Source organism: Humulus lupulus, chromosome 1 (assembly GCF_963169125.1).
Source record: "Humulus lupulus chromosome 1, drHumLupu1.1, whole genome shotgun sequence".
Taxonomy (NCBI): Eukaryota; Viridiplantae; Streptophyta; class Magnoliopsida; order Rosales; family Cannabaceae; genus Humulus; species Humulus lupulus.
The window spans coordinates 22,169,346-22,192,087 of NC_084793.1; the positions used below are offsets into that span (position 1 = coordinate 22,169,346).

At 35.2% G+C, this 22,742-nt stretch overlaps 1 protein-coding gene and 1 pseudogene across 2 annotated transcripts; one reads left to right on the top strand and one right to left on the bottom strand.

The window, feature by feature from the left end:
• The first annotated feature begins 13,798 nt into the window (after positions 1-13,798).
• On the top strand, positions 13,799-17,408 carry LOC133788945 (uncharacterized). 2 transcript variants are annotated; one of them, XM_062226622.1, is made up of 2 exons: positions 13,799-13,968; positions 15,107-17,408. In XM_062226622.1, exon 2 carries the CDS (start codon positions 15,256-15,258, stop codon positions 17,011-17,013), a length of 1,758 nt encoding a protein of 585 aa, XP_062082606.1. In that variant the 5' UTR covers positions 13,799-13,968; positions 15,107-15,255; the 3' UTR covers positions 17,014-17,408. The 2 variants fall into 2 exon arrangements, with proteins under 2 accessions (XP_062082606.1, XP_062082616.1); XM_062226632.1 differs by having other exon boundaries at positions 15,205-17,408.
• A 3,306-nt stretch (positions 17,409-20,714) lies between these two features.
• Positions 20,715-22,173, bottom strand: LOC133796767 (ubiquitin C-terminal hydrolase 12-like; annotated as a pseudogene).
• Positions 22,174-22,742: the final 569 nt, after the last annotated feature.

Below are 22,742 nucleotides of genomic sequence, written 5' to 3' on the forward strand. Positions count from 1 at the left end.
CGATTAGCGAGTTTAGCACTATTTGCAAAGTGCACTGTAATGGTCCCTAGAGTTGGGGAGTTACAGAAATGATAGTGCCATAAAGTTGGCAGGTGAACGAACGTGGACAGGATTCCAAGGCACTCAAGTACTTTGATTGGTCAATGCCCGACTGACGCGTATCCACACTCGAGTGTATTTTGTGGTACAGTTTCCAAGAGGAGCAGTTCAAAAGTTTCATTCTCGTAGGATTCGAACTGATACTTTTGAGGGAGCAAAATGTTACACCCAGATTTCGAGACAAGAGGTTATGACCCCGAACACTGGGCTCGTCAGGTGTGAGCTCAAAATGTATGAAAATATCATATGGTCTAGCCATAAAATCTCGGAAGTAAAACAACGACCTCAAAGATGTGTAACCTCAGGATATTTTCTGAGTTCGGAATGGCCCGACTTGGGATATATCTTTTACCAATTGTCTTCAAACAAGACAGTCTGAACTTGGGAAGTGCACGCTCGGGTGTGACAGCCTCGATAGTATCTACTTATCCCGAGCATGGCCTGAAGTTGGGTGACAAGTTCATGACAGTTCTGTAAGTCTTGACAGTCAGAATGCCGATTGCTGATCTCGAAGACTTGATGAGTCACCTGGGATAGCCCATTACGTGTGAACATATTTATTGTTGTGTAATCCCAATATTTAAGGGATACCATTTAATTTGTTATCCGTTCCCGATTTTCATGGGACGTTTCCATGTATATAGGAGATATTGCATTTAATATCATTATTTCGATTGATATACAGAATATCTTCCCGAAATATGTGGGAATGAACTCTGTAACATTTCCTATAAATAGAGAAGGAATCACCACTTGTAAAGGAGGATTCTCTGATTTGTGATTTCTCGAGAGAAAGTTCTTGGTAGTTCGTCTTTGAAGAATTTCCAGAAAACTCCAAATCTTAATAATATATACTCGTGGACTAGGCAGAATTAACTGCTGAACCACGTTAAAACCTTCTTGTCTTCCTCTCTAAATTCATTTGCTCCATTTTTTCATTTGTTTAATTGCTCTACTATTTAAGTTGATGAAAAACGGCGTCAACACTTACTCTTTGAGTTTTCAAGTAATTTATTAAGTTTTTAAATAATTTTGAATTAATTAGTCTTATTGTAATTTTTTAGATTTTTATATGTTTTTATAGATATTTTATTGTAATGTGTTGTAATTTAATTAGTTGAAAATAGTGTTGTTAGATTAAAAGTTAGAAAGGTGATTTTATTGAGTTTAAATGTCAAAGTAAATTAAATTTTAATTAATATTTTCATGGAAATTATGTTGTATATTTTATTATTGAAAATATTTAGTTTTAATTTAATTTATATTTATTTTATTGGGTTTGTGTTGTATTTTTGGCTCTTGAAAAGAAAAGAAAAAAAACAAGAAAAGTGAAGGAAAGGAAAAGAAGTAAAGTTGGGAAAGAAGTGAAGCAAAGTGACATTTTTTTTAGAAAGTTTAAGCCCATCACGCCACTCACCTGGCCCAGCCCGTGCTCCAGCTGCTCCAGGCCCAGCCGAAGCCCTCCTCTAGGCCCAGTCGAAGCCTTCTCCCAGCCACCTTTGGGCTCGCCTGCCACAAGGCCCAGCCGAAGCCTTCTCCCAGCCACCTTTGGGCCTGCCTGCCACAAGGCCCAGTCGAAGCCCTCTCCCAGCACCTGGGCCTGTCTCCAGCCTTTGGCCCACCTACCACCACCAGCCAACCAGCCACTTTCTCACACTTGTTGAGCCCATTTTGTCCCCTTGTCCCTAAAATGTCAATTTTTACCCAATTTTTCTACACATACATTTCACTACAAAATTCATCATGACACCCTAGAATTTACCCCTACTTGCCATATTATTATTAATTTAATTAATTTTAATAATCTCATTTTGGCTATAAATATGTAATTTCAAGACCATTTTGGGGGCTTAATTTTTGGGTTACCATCATCTTTTCTACCATTTCTCTCTTCCATTTTAGTATTTTTTTTCAAGAGCATTTTTCAAGTATGCATTCTTTTTATTGTGTAATTTCTATTATAGTCATGTGCTTCTAATCTTTTTCATTAGATTATTAAGATCATGATGAAGCAACTTGTAACTAGATAATATTTGTGTTGTATGTTGATTTCCCTTGTAATGCAACAAAGTTTATGAATTTTTCTTCTTCGTATATGTCTTTCATCTTTAATATCTTATATTTTGGATTGTTAGATAATATTGCACTGCGTTCTTCATTTTGCAAAACATAATATTCTTTGTGTAAGATGTGTCATTAAATTGTACACATCTAATGCTTAGAACCAAAATATTATGTTTTGCCTTATAAATAATGTTATTTGATTTTTTTTTGTTTCATTAAGTTGATTCACATTAAATACTTTGAGATTATATTTTTTCGAAAAGTGAAGAAAAATCCTATCTTTTTAGAAATATTTTGTACTTAAAATTATAAATTTATTTGGAAAATGATAGTTTGGCTTGTTTTAACTATCACCAAAACTTGGGAATTAATATACTTATAAGTATTATTAAACTTACATTTTGTGGATTCTAGTATCTTAATAATCTTTCTTTCACAACTTATTTTCAAATCATAAATGGTTTATTTATATTCTTTTAAATAGCTTTATTTTAAATCTTTTATTTTATGTTCATAACATTAAATCTCATCAATCTTTGGAGCTAGGTTAGAATTTAATAAATTTGGTTTAAAATAGTTTTCTTTTTTATTTTAGAAAACTCATTTGGGTTCGACATCCTTGGTTACACCATCACTATTCTATATGAACGATTCGTGCGCTTGCGATATAAATATTTAAAATATATCCATTTTGGGTCCATCAATTATACTTATATTGGGTAGATAATTTAAGGCAAAGACAATTCTTAGATTGATAATTGGATAAATAACTATTATTTTTTTTCTTTTAACTTTAACTCTTTATCTACTTATAATTTGTAAGTTTATTAAAGTTGTTTTTGTTGATAGTGTTACTTTTCATATAGTTATTCATATTATTCTTTTATTTATTGTTAATGTTTTATTTTTCAAGTCCAACTCTTTTTATAATTTTTCAATAATTTAATGTCTTTCTTTGATAATGTTTAAATTAAAATGTAAAATCAACCTAATAATCATGTTAAAGCAACTAATTTAATTTGGAAAAGCGACCAAATTATTCTTAAAAAACCCAAGAAAGTCATAAAGCAATCTAATAAGCAACTCGTGAAGCAACATCTTAAACAACACTTAAAATTCATAAGCAACCCATAAAAAAATTTGTTAATAAACTCTTGAAACTCTTTAGCAACCCTTAAAACTCTTAAGCTATATAATCTTTATAAGCAACATATAAAAAAAATTTTAAAACTCTAAAACAATTGTTGAAACTCCTAAGCAACCCCACATACACAACATACAAAGGAACTCTTAAGCAAATCACAATCCTTATAAGCAACATATACAATAGCCCTTAAAATTATTTTTTTGAAACTCCTAAGCAACCCCATATAGAAAAACTCTTGAAACTTTAAAGCAACCTTGTATAGCAACATATAAAGAAACCTTAAACACTATTTAAGCAACTCTTGAAACTCTAAAGTAACTCTATATAACAACAAATACTCATAAGAAACATATAAAATAATCCTTGAAACTTCTAAACAACTTTATATAGAAACATATTAAGCAATGTATAATCCTCATAAGCAACATATAAAGTAACCCTTGAAACTTCTACGCAACTCATAAAACAACTTGTTAAGCACTAGGTTGTTTAAGTTGTTGTAGGTTGCATTGAGTTGCTTAAGTTGTTGTAGGTTACATATTTAGATTTATAAGTTGATTTGGTTTCATATGATATTGATTTAGTTGATGTAGATTGCATTTGAGGTTGCTTAAGTTGCTGGAAATTGGATCTCAATTACTTATCAATTTCATGCTTATCAATTTCATGATTTGTATGAATTGGCTATGATTGTAAATATATTCTTATTTTTATGTTAGGTTTTTAGGAATGCTATCTTAATTAATCATGTTATTATTATAGCATGTTTCGGTTATATGGAGGAAAATTTTACAACAACAAAAACATAGGGTATGGGTGGGGCAAGATTAATGTGAAGGGAAAAGAGATTTTGCCCGCAGCTACATTAGAAAAGAGGTCGACTAAGTTTGAGTAAGATTGATGTAGTGCAGATCATAATTTTGCAAGAAAAACTTAAAAAATAGCTCACTTTCTATACTATTTAGATTAATAAAAATTATTTCATCCCATAATTGAATTATTAAAACAAAAAGTTAAACACCAAAATTATAAAATAATTATTATAGTAAATACATTTTTTTACTAATAATTTTTTTACAGAGGGGAAAAATAGACGAACAAACAGAGGGGCAAGGCTTTTCTCTTCAAGTTTTGGTTTATTTTTTAGATTTTTTTCTTCTTGTAAATCTAGTGTAGATTTGAGATGTTTTTGGTTTGTATTTGAGATTTTTGTATTATTCTTAGATAAAGAAAGTTTGAATTTTATGATTTTATTTTTCTTTTCCTACATTTTTATGCTCGTGAATCTGGGTTCGAAGTTGGGTTATTAATCGTCAATTTTTTTTTTGTTTCAGGCAAACTTTTTTGCTGCAGTAAGTGAGCCACAAAATAGTCTCGCACCTCTAATTTCATGACACAAAAAGTAAGCTTTTTTGCATCTAAACTTTCTGCACTGCAAGCATACGCAACATAAAAATTATTTTTGTGTTGCGAGTTTAGAGGTGCAAAAAGCTTTTTTTTAGTCACCTAAAGTTAAATACTAAGATTTCAAATATATATTTGTACTAGTTGCAAGCAAATGTGCAATGCACGTTTGCTTAGTTTTATTTAGAAAATTTATTAATTATTTTTATTAAATTTTTATGATTGTTATATAATTTTTAAATAAATAAACAATATTATATATAAAAGAATGACACAAACTTATTAAAAGAAAAATTAAACCAAAACATTATTTATGGTTTTTCTTTTTTTTAAATAATACGATAACATTTTAAATCACAAACTACCATATTTAATGTACAAAACATTTATGATATTATTCAAATCACACCTCAATGATTGGAGAATAAAATTCTTTATTCTTGATAGAAGATAAATATTATTATAATTTCTTATTTAGTTACACACTCATATTATTGGTATACACACGATACTTATATATATTGTATTTATTATGTATTATGTATTGTTGTAAGAACTGTATTTTATAACATTTGAATTTATATTAATACAATTATCAAATATCTAGTTTTGTATTAATATTATTATAATAATAATATTTTATAATATTTGAATTTATATTAATATAATTACTAAATATTTATTATTGTAAAATTTTATAAAAATTAGGATTATATATGTTTACTACCCTTTTCGTTATCAACCTTGAAACAAGAGATTAAAGAAACAAGAAATACGAACACAATGACTTTTAAGTGGTTTAGGTTATAAAAGAACCATAATTCACGAGTCTCTGTATTGAATAGAGACCACGACCTAAGCGAGATCCACGGGGACCACTACAGAAAGGTACCTACTTTATGGGGAACATGCCCCTGGTACTGTCAGGGCATGTTGTGTGTATTTCCGTGTCAGACGACGTAGTGGGAGTGCGAATTGTAGAGTTATACAATAGACAACACTGTAGGCGGATTGCTGAAACAGGTTGTCATGTACTCCTTTGATGTTGTTAACCCACATTGGCTGACACTTGGCTTATGTTTTAGATCCCGAGGACAAGGTCCTCGGCTTGGAATATAACTAATGGTAAGAAACCCATGGACTTCCAAGCAGCTCTCAAGACATAGCCTTAGGAAGACATTCGGAGCTCTCAGCACATGGCCCTGGGGAGATGTTCGTGTCCTTCCTTTATCCAAGGGGAGTAATCTCTGACTGTAGGACCAACCCCCGGAGGACTGATCCTCGGGGCATGGCCTCATCGAAAGAAGTACATGTTCTGCCACATGTCCTACTCGGACTGCCACGTATCCTACTTGGACGATCATGTGTCCTTGGGTGAAAGCACGGACAACATTTGCCCCCCAAGTCTTTACTCATCCCCGAACAATGGAGACTTAAAACTGCAGAAAACTCGAAAAATCCTCGAATATAAACGTTTTGACTTCTGCTGATGTCACTACGAGAATTCTTGCCACGTTCTGAATCCCCATTGCTAGGCCCATATATTCATGCAATTAATGAAGGGTCAATCTGTTGCCCGAAACGTCTTTTCCATACCCTAGGTGCTCTTACAGCTTATACTCAAGATTTCCCTTTTCCAATGCCAATGATCACGATCCACACCTCTCTGATCTTCGGCCATTGGAATGTGACAGTCAGAATCCCGTGATCCGTAAGGGGAAAGACCAGGTAAGCTGTGCAATCCCACACCGCCTGGGGAAGGTCAAGTGTGATGATTCTAAGACTGTGTAGGTATGGGACTACACAGTTGAAGAGGGCTTAAATGGATTGATGGGTACTACCTATATCAACAAGATGCATCCTCTTTTCGGTAGTCCATCACTTAAGAACTCCAAAGTTAAGCGTGCTTGACCTGGGGTAATCTAGGGATGGGTGACCTCTTGGGAAGTTTTCCTAGGAAGCATGTGAGTGAGGACAAAGCACGCTGAAAAGACTCGTGTTGGTTTGTAGGGCCAGTCGTCATTCCAGAAAGCAACCATAGTGACGTGGGGCGTCACAATCTATGTCCTAGATAATCCTACGGTTGGGGTGAATTTACTTTTCTCCCCAAGCATCAGACCTATAAAAGGTCGAGAATCTTCCATTTCAAATTTCTCGTGCCTTCGACCTCCAACTTCTCTCCTTTCCATAATTTGATTCCCAGTTTCTGCACCTTTAATTCCTATCACCTTGGACGATTGGTGTGAATCTTCTTACTACTGGGTAAACGACAAGCAGCTCTTCAGAGTTCGCACTCAGTTCAGAACAATCCGACGCTACATTTCGAGTAAGTATCCTTGAACTGAGACTTTTCGTTTTCATGCATATTTGAGAACTTAGGATGCATGCTTAGGAGTTGTTTTTCAAGCCTCTTAGAGGTCATTTTGACCTTATTTGTCAACGAAAATGGCCTCAATGGCATATTTAGACGTTCTATGGGATCTTGAGGCATTTTTCGCTATTTTGGACCTCAACCGGAATCTGGGAAATTTCCAGATTTTGGTGATGTTCTTCATCTTTCGATGGTGTTTATATTTTTCAGTGGTGTCTCCAGTGCCAGGGGTCTGGCTCAAAGGACACCCCAGTGCCATAATTCTTCTTTCTTCCCCTTTCCTCGAGCAATTGTCATAGGGGTTCCCGCTTTGGCCTAACTTTCTTTGGGTCAATGCGCTAACTACTTGGTATTTGTTTTAGATGTCCGAGGAGCTTCATCAGCTCCATCATTAAGGTTTCTACACCTACGACAATGAAATCTTTCAAATGGCTCGAGAAGCGGAACGACACCCCGAGAATGGGAAACAAGTGGTTGGTAGCAGACTTTCGTAGTACCGGAGAGCTCGGAACCAGCAATGATAAGGTCTCTCGGAAGAAGAAGCTAATACGAGCATGACACCCTCAGACTCCCTTTGCCTTGCCATAGGGTTCGAAGCAATAGACATCCTGAGTAAGCTTCAGCATAAAGGTTCCTTGAAGTGAATCCTTGAGAAATACCGGGGGAACGATAGCAAAATATTGGTGCATCTAGCTCGAGAGGACGAGAGGGCACGTGAGAGAATTCACGGACTCAGACCTTGGAACACCTCTCATATCCAAGCGGGTGCAGCCCTGCCGCTACACTAGTACTATGTCGACTTTCTTAAGTTTGTCGGCATAGTTACTTTCCAACTGTCCCCAAATGGATATCAGGTACTGGCAAGGTTGTATGTACTATACAAAAGGCAGAACTGGCCCACTCCGTCCCCAGCCAAAATATTGTACATCTACAGTTTTTGCCAATGTACAAAGAAGGGGGAGAAAGGGGGATATTACACCCTGACGAAGCACACAGTTCCCTGGAGAGGCTACAAAGCCCCAAGCGGCAATGAGAATCACACTTAGGCTTACAAGGAACAATTCTTTTGGGTAGATGGCTTCCCAACATGGACCAACCCCACATTACTCTTGGACTTCACTACAGTTGGTAAGTACTGTATCTTCTCATGTCATCTTAATTAGGTCCGATAGTGCTTAGTTCACAACTCACACTTGTCCGTGTCACCTTAATTAGGTCCGTTTTGTTGCACTCCCTTCGCCGTCTCTTTTAACGAAAGACTTCGGGTGACGGCTCTGAACTCCACTAGCGCAGGTCGTCCCAAGATGGCGTTGTACACCGAGGACCAGTCCACCACCACAAAGGTGCAATATTTGAATGCCTAGTGTGACACCTCTCCAAGCATCACAGGGAGCTTTATCTGTCCCATCGGGATGAGGGCTTCTCCCGAGAATATGTAGAGTGTCAAGGCGCACGGGGACAAGTTTGTCGTGGTTAGTATATTCTCGAAGGCTAACTTAAACAGGATGTTCACCGAACTCCCGTTTTCGACTAGAATCTGCGCCACCATTTTGTTGGAGATTTGGCTCTCAATCACCAACTGGTCATGATGTGGTAAATGAATTCTCCGAGCATCATCTTCGGAGAATGTTATGACTTGGTCAGTCATTCGCAGCATTTGGGCAGACAACTAGGCCAAAGCCATTACCTCATCATCGTGATTCAAGGCTCGCGCATACCTGTTCTGCGAGCTTCATGAAGTGCCCCCTAAGTGAGGCCCTCCTGAGATGGTTCCTACCTGCCCGTTCACTGGAGGAAGTCCTTGGGCCACTGGATGTTGGGGAACTACATGAGCTACTACTGGGATCTGTGGTGCAACATGTGGTACAACCGGTCCTGGCACGAGAGGTTGTGCTTGACACACTCCACCCTTATCATATTGATGGACGTGTCCCAGCTTGATGAGATTCTCAATCTCATCCTTGAGTTGGCGGCTCTCATTGGTGTGGTGCCCTATGTCGTTGTGGAAACCACAAAATTTGTTAGGGTCCCGCCTTTCCTTATCTCTCTGAATGGGCTGCGGCTTCTTGTAGTGAACGTGTTATGCTGTGGCCACGAAGATATTTTCTCGGGAGTCTACCAAGTCGGTGTACTCAGAATACTGCGAGACATACTTCACGCCAGATGTGACTCGCTGCTCAGCCTGTGCGATTCTGCTTCCCCTAGGTTTCCGGTCCTTTCCTTTCCCCCTGCGCCTACTGCTTCTGGGAGCTCGACTAGATTCGGCAGACTGGGAGGGGACAACAACTCCAGCATTGAATGCAGGTTGTGAAGCACTGTATCCAGTGGGCTCTGCCCCGTACCCTGTTAGCGCCATACTGAATCCAGGAGCGGGTACGGTGCTATAACCAGAAGGTGGAGCACTTTGGCTGGGGTGAACTCCCCCCGAGCTCGGTTGGACGGGAGCAAAAGGGAAACATTGGACTCCCGAAGTCATGGGGCCAGGTGCGGCCGAAGTAGGGAAAATGGCGGGTGCTCCGAATGCCCCAATCTGGGCATCCTCCCAGCTGATATATTCTTGTGCTCGACAAATGAAGTCATCGAGTCATCGGCATCCCTTCCGCTGGAGGTTGTCCCACAGCGGGGACCCCACACAGATGCCAGCTTGCATTGCCATCAATTGCTAGTCATCATCAACCCTTTTGGTCCTCGCCGCTTCCTCCTTGAATGTACGCCTTGACAGTCTCAAATGCCCCTTGCTTTATATTGGCCAAGGCATTGACCTCAAAGCTTACCTTCTGACCTCCTATGAACTGTCTTCGGAAGGCAGATTATAACTGACACCACGATTGAATGGATCCTGGTCGAAGCTTTTTGAACCATTCATCTGTCGATCCTGTCAGGGTGATAGGGAATACATGAAACTTAGCGTCGTCGGAGACACGATGCACCAACATTATCCTATTGAACTTAGACAGGTGGTCTGTGGGATCCCAACCACCGTCACAGAGCGGTATGGATGGAATTTTGAAGCCTGGTGGTAGAGGGGATTCAACAATGTGAGGAGTGCATGGCTCCACTTCTTCATCTTCTGAGTCAGACTCGTGGCCTTGTCGTCTGGCAATCCTAAGCATTATCCGCTTCAGACTTTCTAATTCTGCACGAAGCGGGTCACGATCTCGGTTGATGCTCTGAGCCAGGTTATCTCTTCTCCAAGCGTTGAGATTATCCTAGAGGTCTGACAGACCTCTCCCTGCTAGCTCGTGTTGTCCTGCCTTATTGCATCTATGGGCATTGAGGTTTTCTCGCAGATCAGCCTGTCCTCGTAACACACCGTTACCCTTGGGACGAGCCACTTCGGTCTCTTCATCGAACCCGGTGTTTTCATTTATCGAGATACTGATACTGCATTCTCAGTTTTGCAGGGCATTCCTCGAGAGGATCCCTGAATCGTTATTCCTACGAGGCTGGTTAGGTCTCGAGAGGACACCAACTCCAGGCCTCGCGCGGTCCATATGGGCGCGTCTGGGCAGAATGCCCCAAGGTCCATGGGCGCTGACTACTTGGCGGTGCCCTCTGGCCCCTAGGCCATTACCTTTGCCAGCCTGATGAGGAACCTGGTGGCCTTCGGGTTCTTAACGAACCTTTCCCTTACCACGATCCTGCGGTGGCATCAGGATTCCAACTCCCACTGGGTGTCCGACAGGCACCTCAGCTGGCGGATCTCGCGCCTCTGTAGTCGGGTGCTCAGGAGGCACTCCAGCTGCATTAACAGGTGGCACTCCAATGAGGTGCGCAGGTGGCACACCAGTTGGGTGCCCAGATGGTGCACTACCATTAGGGTCCACTTGCAACCCCTGGGCTGCAAGAGTGGCCTTCATGATAAGCTTCATCTTCTGTAGGGCGGCGCTGTTACACTTTTATGCATCGATCTTTTGTCGTTGGATGGCAACCTACTCACGGAGTATCACCACCTCTGGCGCCTCCTTCGCATCCATGGGCTGAGGGTATTCTTCCTCATAGTACCCCTGGTCGACGCCGTCATCTTCGTCGTTTTATTTGGCGTCTTCGTTGTAATCCTCTACCATCTCAGGTTCGTCCTGAGGTGGTTGCCGACAGGGTTCCCTTCCTTCGACTCCGGTAGGAGGGAATACATCCTCTGTAACATTTCTTCGTGTAGTTGCCATGACTGTGAGTGTTCCAAATGCTTTCTTCAAGCTCTCAATGAAAGTAATAAAATATTGACTGTCCTTTTCGCTATCAACCTTGAAACGATAGATTAAAGAAACAAGCAATACAAACACAAGGATTTTTACATGGTTCAGGTTATAAAAGAACCCTAGTCCACGAGTCTCTGGTATTAAGAGGATTGGAAGCTGGTGATGGCAAGTTCTAATGGTGTATTCTCAGGCAGCGTTTAGATTACTCTGAGTACAAAGTATTTTCTCTCTAAAAAATCCAACCCTTTACAATGAGATCCCCAGCTCTATTTATAGAGGCTGGGGTAATTAATACTAATAATTTTTCATTAATATACATTCTTCCCGTTATTGGGGGGTTAGTACCAATTCAATGCACTGGGCTGCATTGAATAGAGACCACGACCCAAGCGAGATCCGCAAAGCCCACTGTAGAAAAGTACCTACTTTATGGGGAACATGCCCTTGGTACTATCAGGGCATGTTGTACGCATTTTTGTGTCAGACAGTGTAGTGCGAGTGCGAGTTGTTGAGTCGTACAATTAACAACACTGTAGGCGGATCGCCCAAAAAGGTTGTTAGGTACTCCTTTGATGTTGTTAACCTGCATTAGCTGACACCTGGCTCATCTTTTAGATCCAGAGGACAAGGTCCTCGCCCTGGAATATAACTGATGGTAAGAAACCCATGGACTACCAAGCAGTTCTCGAGACATAGCTTTAGGAAGATGTTCGTAGCTCTCGGGACATGGCCTTGGGGAGATGTCTGCATCCTTCCTCTATTTGAGGGGAGTAATCTCCGACTATAGGACCAACCCCTCGAGGATTGATCCTCGGGGCGTGGCCTCATCGAAAGAAGTACACGTCCTGCCACATGTTCTACTTGGACTGCCATGTGTCCTACTCGGATGATCACATTTCCTTGGGTGAAAACACGCACAACAATATATTATGGGGCGTACTTCGGTGCAACCATTTTTTTGGCTGCACCAGTGGAGCCAGTAGGGTATTTCGGCACCTAAATAATTTTATTTTTCATTTTTTTATGATGGTGTACATTGTATTCGTTTAAGACAACTTGCAAATTTTCAAGAAACTCCAAATAGTTTATAGTGCTGAAAAGAAGGTCGTTGCACGCGTGTCTATTTTTTTGTATGCGCGTGTAAAATTCAGTTGTTTAAACATTATTTTTGGCACTGTAAACTATTTGGAATTTCTTAAAATTTTGCAGGAAGTTTTAAATCACAACAATGTACACAGTCATAAAAAAAATTATTTAAGTGCTAAAATAGTTAAATAACTACACAAGTGCAACCAAAAAGTTGGTTGGTGGCTTATATATTATATGTTATATATTATTATAATAATAATATTTTATAATATTTGAATTTATATTGTTATAATTATTAGTTTTGTATTATATATTATTATAATAATGATATTTATAACATTTAAATTTATATTAATATAATTAATAAATATCTAGTCTAGTATTATATATTATTATAATAATTATATTTTATAATATTTATATTTATATTAATATAATAAATAAACATCTAATGATATTTTATAATATTTGAATTTATATTAATATAATTAATAAATATTTATTTTTAATTAATTTTAAACGTATATATTCTATTTAATATTTGAAATATTTTATTAAAGTTAACCAATAAAAACATTAAAACTAATCATTTATGTATCTTTTTATATAGAAGAGATAAGAACATTGTTAATAAGCTACTTTTTATTTATTCAATATTTGAAAACTTTAAATTTATTTTGCATATTTACTAGAGTTTTTAAATGATTGATTGGTTTCTATTTTTAAACAAAACTTTTGAAATAGTGGTTTAAATTATTATAATTTAAATATTGAAATTATATACTTTTAAAAATATAAGTGGTTAATTTTTTTTGTTTGTAGATAAGAAAAAAAAATTATTAGTTAAGATTTGAAAATGATTTTATAAATTTCAAAAACATGTATATAAATTAAAATTTAAATATTCATATTATTTTAAGTAAAATTTAATACAAAGACAAATTATTATTTAAGTTAATTTTTAACATATATTTATATTTTAATTATAATACACAAATAATTTATTCTGGTTTTACATTAAACTAAGCACATTAATTAAAAAATATATTTTAACTTCAATTCCTGCAATTTACCTATTCATCAATGTAAATCAATCTAATCGTTAGTTAGTTAATTCGATTGTAAACTGTTATGGTCATTTTCCTTAAAAAAAACTATTATCATTGTGTCAAATATATATGATTATCTCAATATATATTTATGATTATGATTAATATATATATTTATATTAAGTAAAGTATATTTATGATTTCTAATTATAATTTGATTCGACCATAAACTATTATGATTGTTTTCCTAAAAAACAATTATGATTAAGTATATTTATGATTAGGTTAAGTATATTTATAATGTGATAAATTTATTTTGTAATCCTATATATTTTATATAAATTTGTCGTTATTTAATAAAAAAATAGTTGATGGAAGCTTGGCACAATTAAAACAAAAAAAAAAATAGAAATTTGAGGAAAGTTGTCATCAATCTCAGAAAACGCTCTGAGAAGTGAGGACTATCGATGGAGCTGTCTCTTTGGCTACTCTGAAAGCACTCCTTGGCTCTCCACATTCATCCTCGTCGTTCTCCATTGCCCTCAGGTCTATTTCTTAGCTCCCTCTCTTTGGTGCCCTAATAACGTTTGTGTAGATCTAAAACTCTTTTACCTTCTTCTCTGTATGTGGTCTTGTTTATTTCATTACGCGTAACTCTTCATTTCTATTTTGATTCATATTTATAGGGGCAATTGGTGTATTTTCGTTAGATATTGACTACTGTCTGTCCACCACCTGTTTGTTATAATGTTCTAACAGAAAAATAAGGATAATCTTGTAGCTTGCTTCTAACCTCATGGTGTTCTGTTCTGACTAGATTTGGGTTATGTTGTTTTTGATTGGGAGAAGTTTTTTTTTTTTGGTTTGGGTAAAATTTATTATTTTATAATATTTTTTTTCACAAATTTTGTCAGTTGCAAAATTAACGAAAAAATGAAATACAGTTCATATGAAAATTGTTAGGGTTCAATGAAAAATATTAGTTTAGACAGTATTGAATTCTGGTTTTGAGTAAAGGTATGGAATTTATACATCTGACTGAGGGATATTAGCTTCTTTGAAATGACAAAGTTCCACATACTATAGTTAACTGAAGAATGTTATTTAGAACCTCTCAATATTTTTTGGGGTGGAGGATGAAGTCCTCTATGTTGTTGATTATCGGAAATATACTTGTGAGTCCATTACATGCTTCATTATACCTAACCTGAAAATATACTTGTGAGTCTGTTACATACTTATAGGTGATTGGTTTATTTTTGCCTGTGATTTTTTTTTCTTTCGAGCTATATGTATATTTTGACAACAAACCCTTTATGTAGTAATGTAAAGGTCATCTTCAATCGGGATTGTTTTCGTTAACCTCAATTTAGCAGAGAAATTAAACATGTTAATAAAAAAGAAAAGAAACTGCAAGTTACATAAAATCTGGGTCCATGATCCAACCCAAATGGGAACATATACTTGTGAGTATATTACATGATTATTAAATTCAAAGTTGAGTTCTTATATTTAATAAGTAATCAATTGTGTAATGGAGAAAGACAGAGAATTAAATAGTTTTTAGAACTCTAGGAGACTAATGCTTAATCCTTATATGGGGTTTGTTCCATTCTTTGGATAACACCCAGTTCTTTCCTTTTGGTTTGCTTAAATTTGAATGTGGCCCCTTCGCTTCCTGCAGACCAGTTCATGATGGAAACAGAGTTTCGAATGCTTCCAATTATATCTGTTGGTACTATGGAAGATGTAGTTTTTATATTTGCTTCCCTGGATTCACAGAGACCGGAATAGTCAAATCAATGCATTTGAGGAGTTGAGTTCACAATCCCTATGGCGGACCATACTTTTGTTGTTGGTCAAGAGTTTCCCGATGTTAAGGCCTTCCGGAATGCAATAAAAGAAGCTGCAATTGCACAGCATTTTGAGCTTCGAATTATCAAAAGTGATTTGGTTCGTTACCTTGCGAAATGTGCAACAGAGGGATGTCCATGGCGAATTCGTGCTGTGAAGCTTTCCAATGCCCCAACTTTTACAATAAGAAGCCTCGAAGGTACACATACTTGTGGTAGAAATGCACACAATGGGCATCATCAAGCTTCTGTTGATTGGATTGTGAGTTTCATAGAGGAGCGTTTAAGGGATGACATTAATTATAAACCAAAGGATATATTGCATGACATACAAAAACAGTATGGAATCACAATACCATACAAACAAGCTTGGCGTGCAAAGGAACGGGGACTTGCTGCAATTTATGGGTCTTCTGAAGAAGGTTATTGCCTGCTTCCTTCATACTGTGAGCAAATAAAGAAATCCAATCCTGGCAGTGTTGCAGAGGTTTTCACCACTGGTGTAGATAACCGTTTCCAGCGGCTCTTTGTTTCATTTTATGCGTCCATTTGTGGATTCCTGAATGGTTGCTTGCCTGTCATTGGACTTGGTGGAATCCAGCTTAAAAGCAAGTACCTTGGCACCATGCTTTCGGCAACTTCTTTTGATGCTGATGGAGGGTTATTTCCACTTGCATTTGGTGTTGTTGATGAAGAAAATGACGAGAGCTGGATGTGGTTCTTATCAGAGTTGCATAAGGCACTTGAGATGAACACACAGAATTTACCGCGGCTTACATTTTTATCTGATGGACAAAAGGGCAATGTTGATGCAATAAGAAGAAACTTTCCGAACTCTTTTCATGCGTATTGTATGCGCTACTTGAGTGAAAGCATTGGCAAAGAGTTCAAGAACTCAAGGCTGGTCCATCTTTTGTGGAGAGCTGCATATTCCACCACTACTAGTGGTTTCAAAGAAAAAATAGCTGAGATCGAAGAGGCTTCTTCTGAAGCTGCAAAGTGGCTACAGCAATTTGATCCTTCTCGATGGGCATTGGTCTATTCTGAAGGAACACGCTATGGTCATCTCTCATCGAATATTGAGGAGTTTAATAGATGGATACTTGAAGCTCGTGAATTGCCCATAGTCCAGGTGATTGAGCGGATCCACAGTAAATTAATGGCTGAGTTTGAAGAACGCCGTGTGAAGAGTACTTCATGGTTTTCTGTACTTGCCCCGTCTGCTGAAAAGCGAATGATCGAATCCATGAGCCGCACATCGACTTACCAAGTTCTTCGATCTGATGAAGTTGAATTTGAAGTCCTTTTAGCTGAGCGATCAGACATTGTGAACATTGGTACACATAGTTGTTCCTGTCGAGATTGGCAGCTTCATGGAATACCGTGTTCCCATGCAATTGCAGCCATCATCTCATCTCGCAAAGATGTATATACCTTCACAGAGAAGTGCTTTACAACTGCTAGTTACCGTGAGAGTTATGCTGAAGAAATATACCCTATTCCTGCAAAACTTAAATGGAGAAAGACAGATGAGGCTGCTGCAGATGAAGATGATGATGCTCGAGTTGTACGACCGCCAAAGTTTCGCCGACCACCAGGGCGCCCTGAAAAGAAACGAATTTGTGTAGAGGAACCCGATCGTGAGAAACACACAGTACATTGTAGCCGGTGTAACCAAACAGGACATTACAAGACAACCTGCAAAGCAGAGGTGATGAATAGTATTGAGCAATTTTAGGTGTGTCATAATTTTGTACTATATATAGAGAGAGAATAGAGCAGAGCTGCTTTGTCTGGATCATGTAAAGTAGGAAATATCCAGTTGTGTATCTTAAATGTATGCGTCGTTGGATCTTCGGGGATTGGATAAATGTGAGTCTAATTGAGTTTTAGATGTGAGTAGTGTCTTGGCCGCCCCTGTTAGGGTGACTGGATCAGGAATAGAGTTGCGGAAGTCCTCTCAATACATTATGTAATATAGTCATAATATCAAGTGGCTTGATGCACAGTATTGCCATTTTTTTTATTATAAGTTTGAGTAGAGAATCTACAAATTAAAATAGTGTTGTGTTATTCTCAGCATAAAAAGACAGCATTGTATTGGATAAAGTTCTATATCTTTGTTAGTTTCAATTTAAGACATTAGAATTTCATTTTAACATAATGGATTTTCTACAATATATAGTTGAGTGATCACTCCTTACAAAAATGAGAAGAAATGTTATTTTAATGCACAAAATTAGCATTTTTTTCTTTTAAAAAATATTTCTTTATATGAAATTTTATTTTATTATTGCTGCATATTTTTAAAATTTTATTATAAACCAAGTATTTATTATGGGATTCAGAGGAAGGAGGAAGGTGTACTATTAATAAAAGATGCCTCAAATTAGTTTTTATTTTTCAAGAGCATGTCCAACCTTTGAATGTTGATGATTGGGTGGTATCGCACAACATGCCTGTTCAGCTTTTACATACATACTTTTTAATTTAAATACAAGATTGTTTGATGTGGGACAATTAATTTCTTTTTTAATCAAGGCTTTGGTTTAGATTTCAGACTCACTAGATTTTTAAGGCAAACTTAAGCAGCCTACCCAAAGTAAAGTCATTAAGTTCTCATGGTTTTCAACAATGATAACAAGAAGCATTTGCAATATTTTAAATCCAGAACTTGAAATAACAGTCCTATAGTACTAGCTAGCTTAAGTTTACAAGTCACCAAATACAAATAAAGTAGAGCCAATATTTGCTACTTAGTATTGTTGGGTTTAATTGAAAGAGCAAATCAGATCATGTGGCTCACTGGTATAGCTGCTTGAATCTTGTACAAGCCTCTAATACATTCTCCCTATGACCAAATGCACTTAATTACCCTGATAAAACACCTTCACCACCAGTTCCAAAACCTCTAGTTTAAATGTAAAGTTAGCCATTACAGTTGTTTGCCAGTTTTCTCAAGAGAAACATTGCATAATAAATAATGCCCCAATTGATGTTTCTTCCCATGACATTATTTGTTTTGAAGTTCATTTCAAATGTGATGTTAGCAATGTTGTCATGTCTTGTCTTTACTACTCTGATGTAATAAACCTAATCTTAAAAGTCTTCTCTGGTGAAAGGCAAGCCAGAGCAGAGCTCCTGCTTAATTGAGCACAACAATCCTCCCCAAATGTACTACTTCGGTGAAACCAGCATACTTGCCGATTGATCATGTCTCAATCTTACTACTGAGATACCGCACAGTATGGTTTTACATTCACCAATCTTACCATTGTTAAGGTTACTTTCATTGAGTATCATCACATGAAAGAAAAATACGCAAAGAAACAACACTCTCCAAATATTTCTACATGGTGACTTACTTTTACGAGACCTTGTTCAGATATATACAAATCCACTAATCAAACAAAAAGTCAGAAATACATCAAGATTTAATTACAAGGACAAACAAATTAGAACTCATTTCTAATGGAAGATCTATTGAAATGTTCTGTGAATCATATTGTCCACTAATCCTCCTGTTTACGAACAAAATCATCATTGACATAACAATATGAGTGTGTTTTCCCTTTTATCTTCTTTTACTTTTTAGTCGCAAACAATTTCTTGGTGTGACTAAAAGTAACATTTAGTATGTTATACTAATCAAAATCATAGAGCAGCTAATATTACCGCATAGCTAGGATGGGTCTTGGACTGCCATTGTAATGTTAGAATTACCCAAAATTAACCTACAATTATAACCATTTTTTTTTTTTTTTTGTGGGAATAGACTTTATATTATTCAAGAGGGGAAAATATGAGAGATTGGAGGAGGAACCTCTTCTAGTCAGGAAAACCCATTGTCTAGGCAAATAATAGTTGAAGAACAAAAATTCAATGTCAATGTTAAAATACAAGAATAGAAACCTGAAGCCGGCTGAATTGACAAACAACAATTTTCAAGTCTTCGGCCACAACATCTAAAATCTACATAAATTTGTAAGTTGTATTTGCAAGGAGGTTTAGATCAATACCCAAAAAATTTCTAAGTATAGAATTGAAATGCTTTCTCATTGTCAATTTGGAAATTTTTTTCCTGGTATCATATATTGAGTTTGGATCATGGCATAATTTTTTATTTTGAAATGCTGTGATGCCTCAAAAGTATTTTCAACAAATAAACCCAGTAGAATATTGTGTGATCGTCTTCCAATTTGTTAAATTAATGTTTTGACTCAAGGTAGTCCTGATCAGGTACCACTGTGTGTCAAGAATAGCAAATGGTTGTGAATGTGTGGATGACTTCATAGGAATTAATTTGTTGATGCTTTGCTAGTTAAAAAATAGGGAAATTCACAAAAAATACATTAACATTAAAAAAAATATGAAAAATACGGTAGCCTACAAAAATAACGAATTTTTATGAAAAATACAGAGGGCAAAAATGTAAATATGGAGTAACAGTTAAATACAATTTTTTTTGTTAACAGTTGTTACAAATTCGTAAACATGTGTTTGAGATTCGTAAAAAAAATATTTTTGTAAACAATATTTACAAATATATAACAAAGTTTTACAAATTTGTAAACAAGTTTTATATTTTTGTAAACAATATTTATAAAATAATTATTTGCTATTTTTTTTATTTTTGTAACAAAGGTTTACAGAACTAATTTTAATATTTATAAAAATAAGTTGTGAATTAAGTTAACATATTTGTAACAAAAATATATAAAATTAAGTTTGTAACTAAAAGATACAATTTTGTTTTTGTAACTAATATATACAAAAATATTAAATTTCATTAAACAAGTATCATTTTTTTTTTTTAAATTGTAACTACTAATAAAGAAAATGTATTTTTTAAATATATAATAATTTATATAAGTATAAATATTTATTTAATATCAATAATTATATTTATTTTAAATGTTTATAAGTAAAATAAATTAATTTATAATTATTATTATTAACATACAAAAAGTATGAATGAACTAAAATTAGTGACGAGAAAAAGACAAAAGAAAAAAAAACAAAAGTGTAAATAATGGAAAAAGAAAAGTGAGATACGTGAGATATTATCATATATGTATAAATATATATATTTATTTATTTTGCAGTTTAAAAGTGGCCAACAAACAATTTTTTTTTTAGTTATATGTATTATATAAATATATATAGATAATATATTAGTTTGAGGATTGGAAATGACACCAAATAAATTTTGAGGGGAGGAGATGTATTATACGGCAAGTAAGAACAAATTTTACCGTGAATGTGTAATTATTTTAGTATATCGTAAAAAAAAAAAAATTTAATATTACAGTGAAGATTGTAGTTTATCCTAAAAAAAATATCACAATAGAAACATCTTTGTAATTCAGAGACATTTTTATAACAACTAGTAAGTAAACAATGTCTTTTTTAAATATATTATATAAAAAAGATATGGAACTAAGATATCTTGGCCCTTTTGAATGTTGCTGCCGTTTTTGAAGAAGTCTTAGTTTGTGAAACGACGCAGAACTCAACTTCCACAATTAGAGTATCCTCAACAATGTAACCATTCGATGATTTGTGCAAATCTTCTAGTAACATAATGTGAAAACCCAAACCTTGACTGTCACAAGGCTCATAACCAAACCAATTGTGAGCTGTGAACATGAAAAGTAAAAAATGTGTGAAATTTATCATCTTAAACTTAACATCCTCGAATGAACTTACGTACCAATTTGTTCCTCCAGCACTAAACACTTGAGAGTCGTAATAAGATTTTGTTCATTTTAGAGAACTCCTTAATAACATAGGATTACTTGCAAAACGGGGTTCATATACAGAAAGAGATTCCCAAGAAAGAGTGGGATTTATGACAAAAACTTCAGCCCCAAACACGCATGAGTCATTAAGGAGATATCCAAAAGATGCATCTTTCAAAGTTTGGAGTGAAACTAATTGTTCAAAACCCCATTTCATCTTCATCTCATGAAAACGCCTTACAATTCCATTAATATCTAAACAAAAAGAAATCATTGCATGACTCATTACTTAAAAAATAGATTTTTTTTTTTATAAAATTTCTTAATTTGCTCATTGAAACTAGCTGTACATTAAGGTTTGATGGTATTGAGTAATTTTTTATTACATGATTTTGTTATGAAATTAGAAAGAATATTGAAAAAATTATACTAACAACATACTTAATCCACGTATTAGTCTTACTTAATCCACCTATTAAGAGATAACTTAATGATAATTTCAACTTATCCAATCAAATTTTTTAGTTCAAAAGAGATACATTAGTTACATTTATATATGAAAAATCGAGATCAATGATTGTGTTCCAAAAGTAGAATAAGTGTTAAAAATTCATAAATTGATTCAATATCAACGAACTTAGAAAAGAGAGTTGAGTTGATGGTTGGTGTTGAAAAAAAATTGCTACATCAACTAATTCATTATCCTATTAGTCTAATTCACATTCAATGAATCTAATATTACTTGTGAAACATTGCCTAATGAGATTAACATACCTACCTTGGACAGTTAAGTAATTGTCCTTAAGATGATTGTACACAAATAACTTGAAGTTAACATTAACTTCCCAACCATTAGGAAGAGTATTCGTCTCAGCAATTTTCAAGAAGAGAGATATATGGTTATTGGACCCTTTGTCTCCATTTTGGTAAAATGACAATCTCCTGCAGCAATACAAAAAAAAAATAATTTGTACAAAATAATAATGTTTAATAATATCATTTAAGCAGTAGCAATGGGAGCTTGATTAGTTACCATTTGTAGCCCCAGCTTCAAAAACAGAACTATAATAATTTGTTTGCACCTGTGATATCAAGCTGTACGACTTGGCTTTCATCAAATAGTGAGCTGGTGGAACAGTTCTAACAGATTTTGACATTTCTAGCAAACAATAATAAAAGAAAATTACACATAAAATCATGTATGTAAACCAATATGATTTAATTTCAAAGAAAACTGATGATATATGTTGAAGGATAAAGTAGATATATTTAAAAAGATTTTACAAAAAGTTGAAGCACAAGAAGTTGAAGGAATAGCCAAATTTTAAAGATGGCTTTAATTGGAAGTTGTAGTGTCGTCCACAAGGATCAATGAAAAATATATATCATGAATATTGCACCTCATATTTTCAATTCTCTAAACAAGTGTTACAACGTAATATAAACATATATTAATTCCATATTCATGTTATTATCACAATAAAAATAATTTTGCCTGTTTTCATGATCATATAAGATATATAGACGATCGAACAATATAAGGTTTTTCACAGAATAATCTTACTTTCCTCACTAAATAGATGAGAATTAATAGAGAATGAGAGATAATAAGAAAGGGCAAGTTATAACGTTACTTATATAATAATAACGTAATTAGAAATTGTTTAGGGAAATGTATACATGTTTTGCAGCATTTATTAATTCTAAATACACATTTATTTATTTA

What these genes read in the sequence shown, in the direction of transcription:
- LOC133788945 (XM_062226622.1), top strand. Translation starts at nt 15,256, where the DNA reads ATGGCGGACCATACTTTTGTTGTTGGTCAAGAGTTTCCCGATGTTAAG.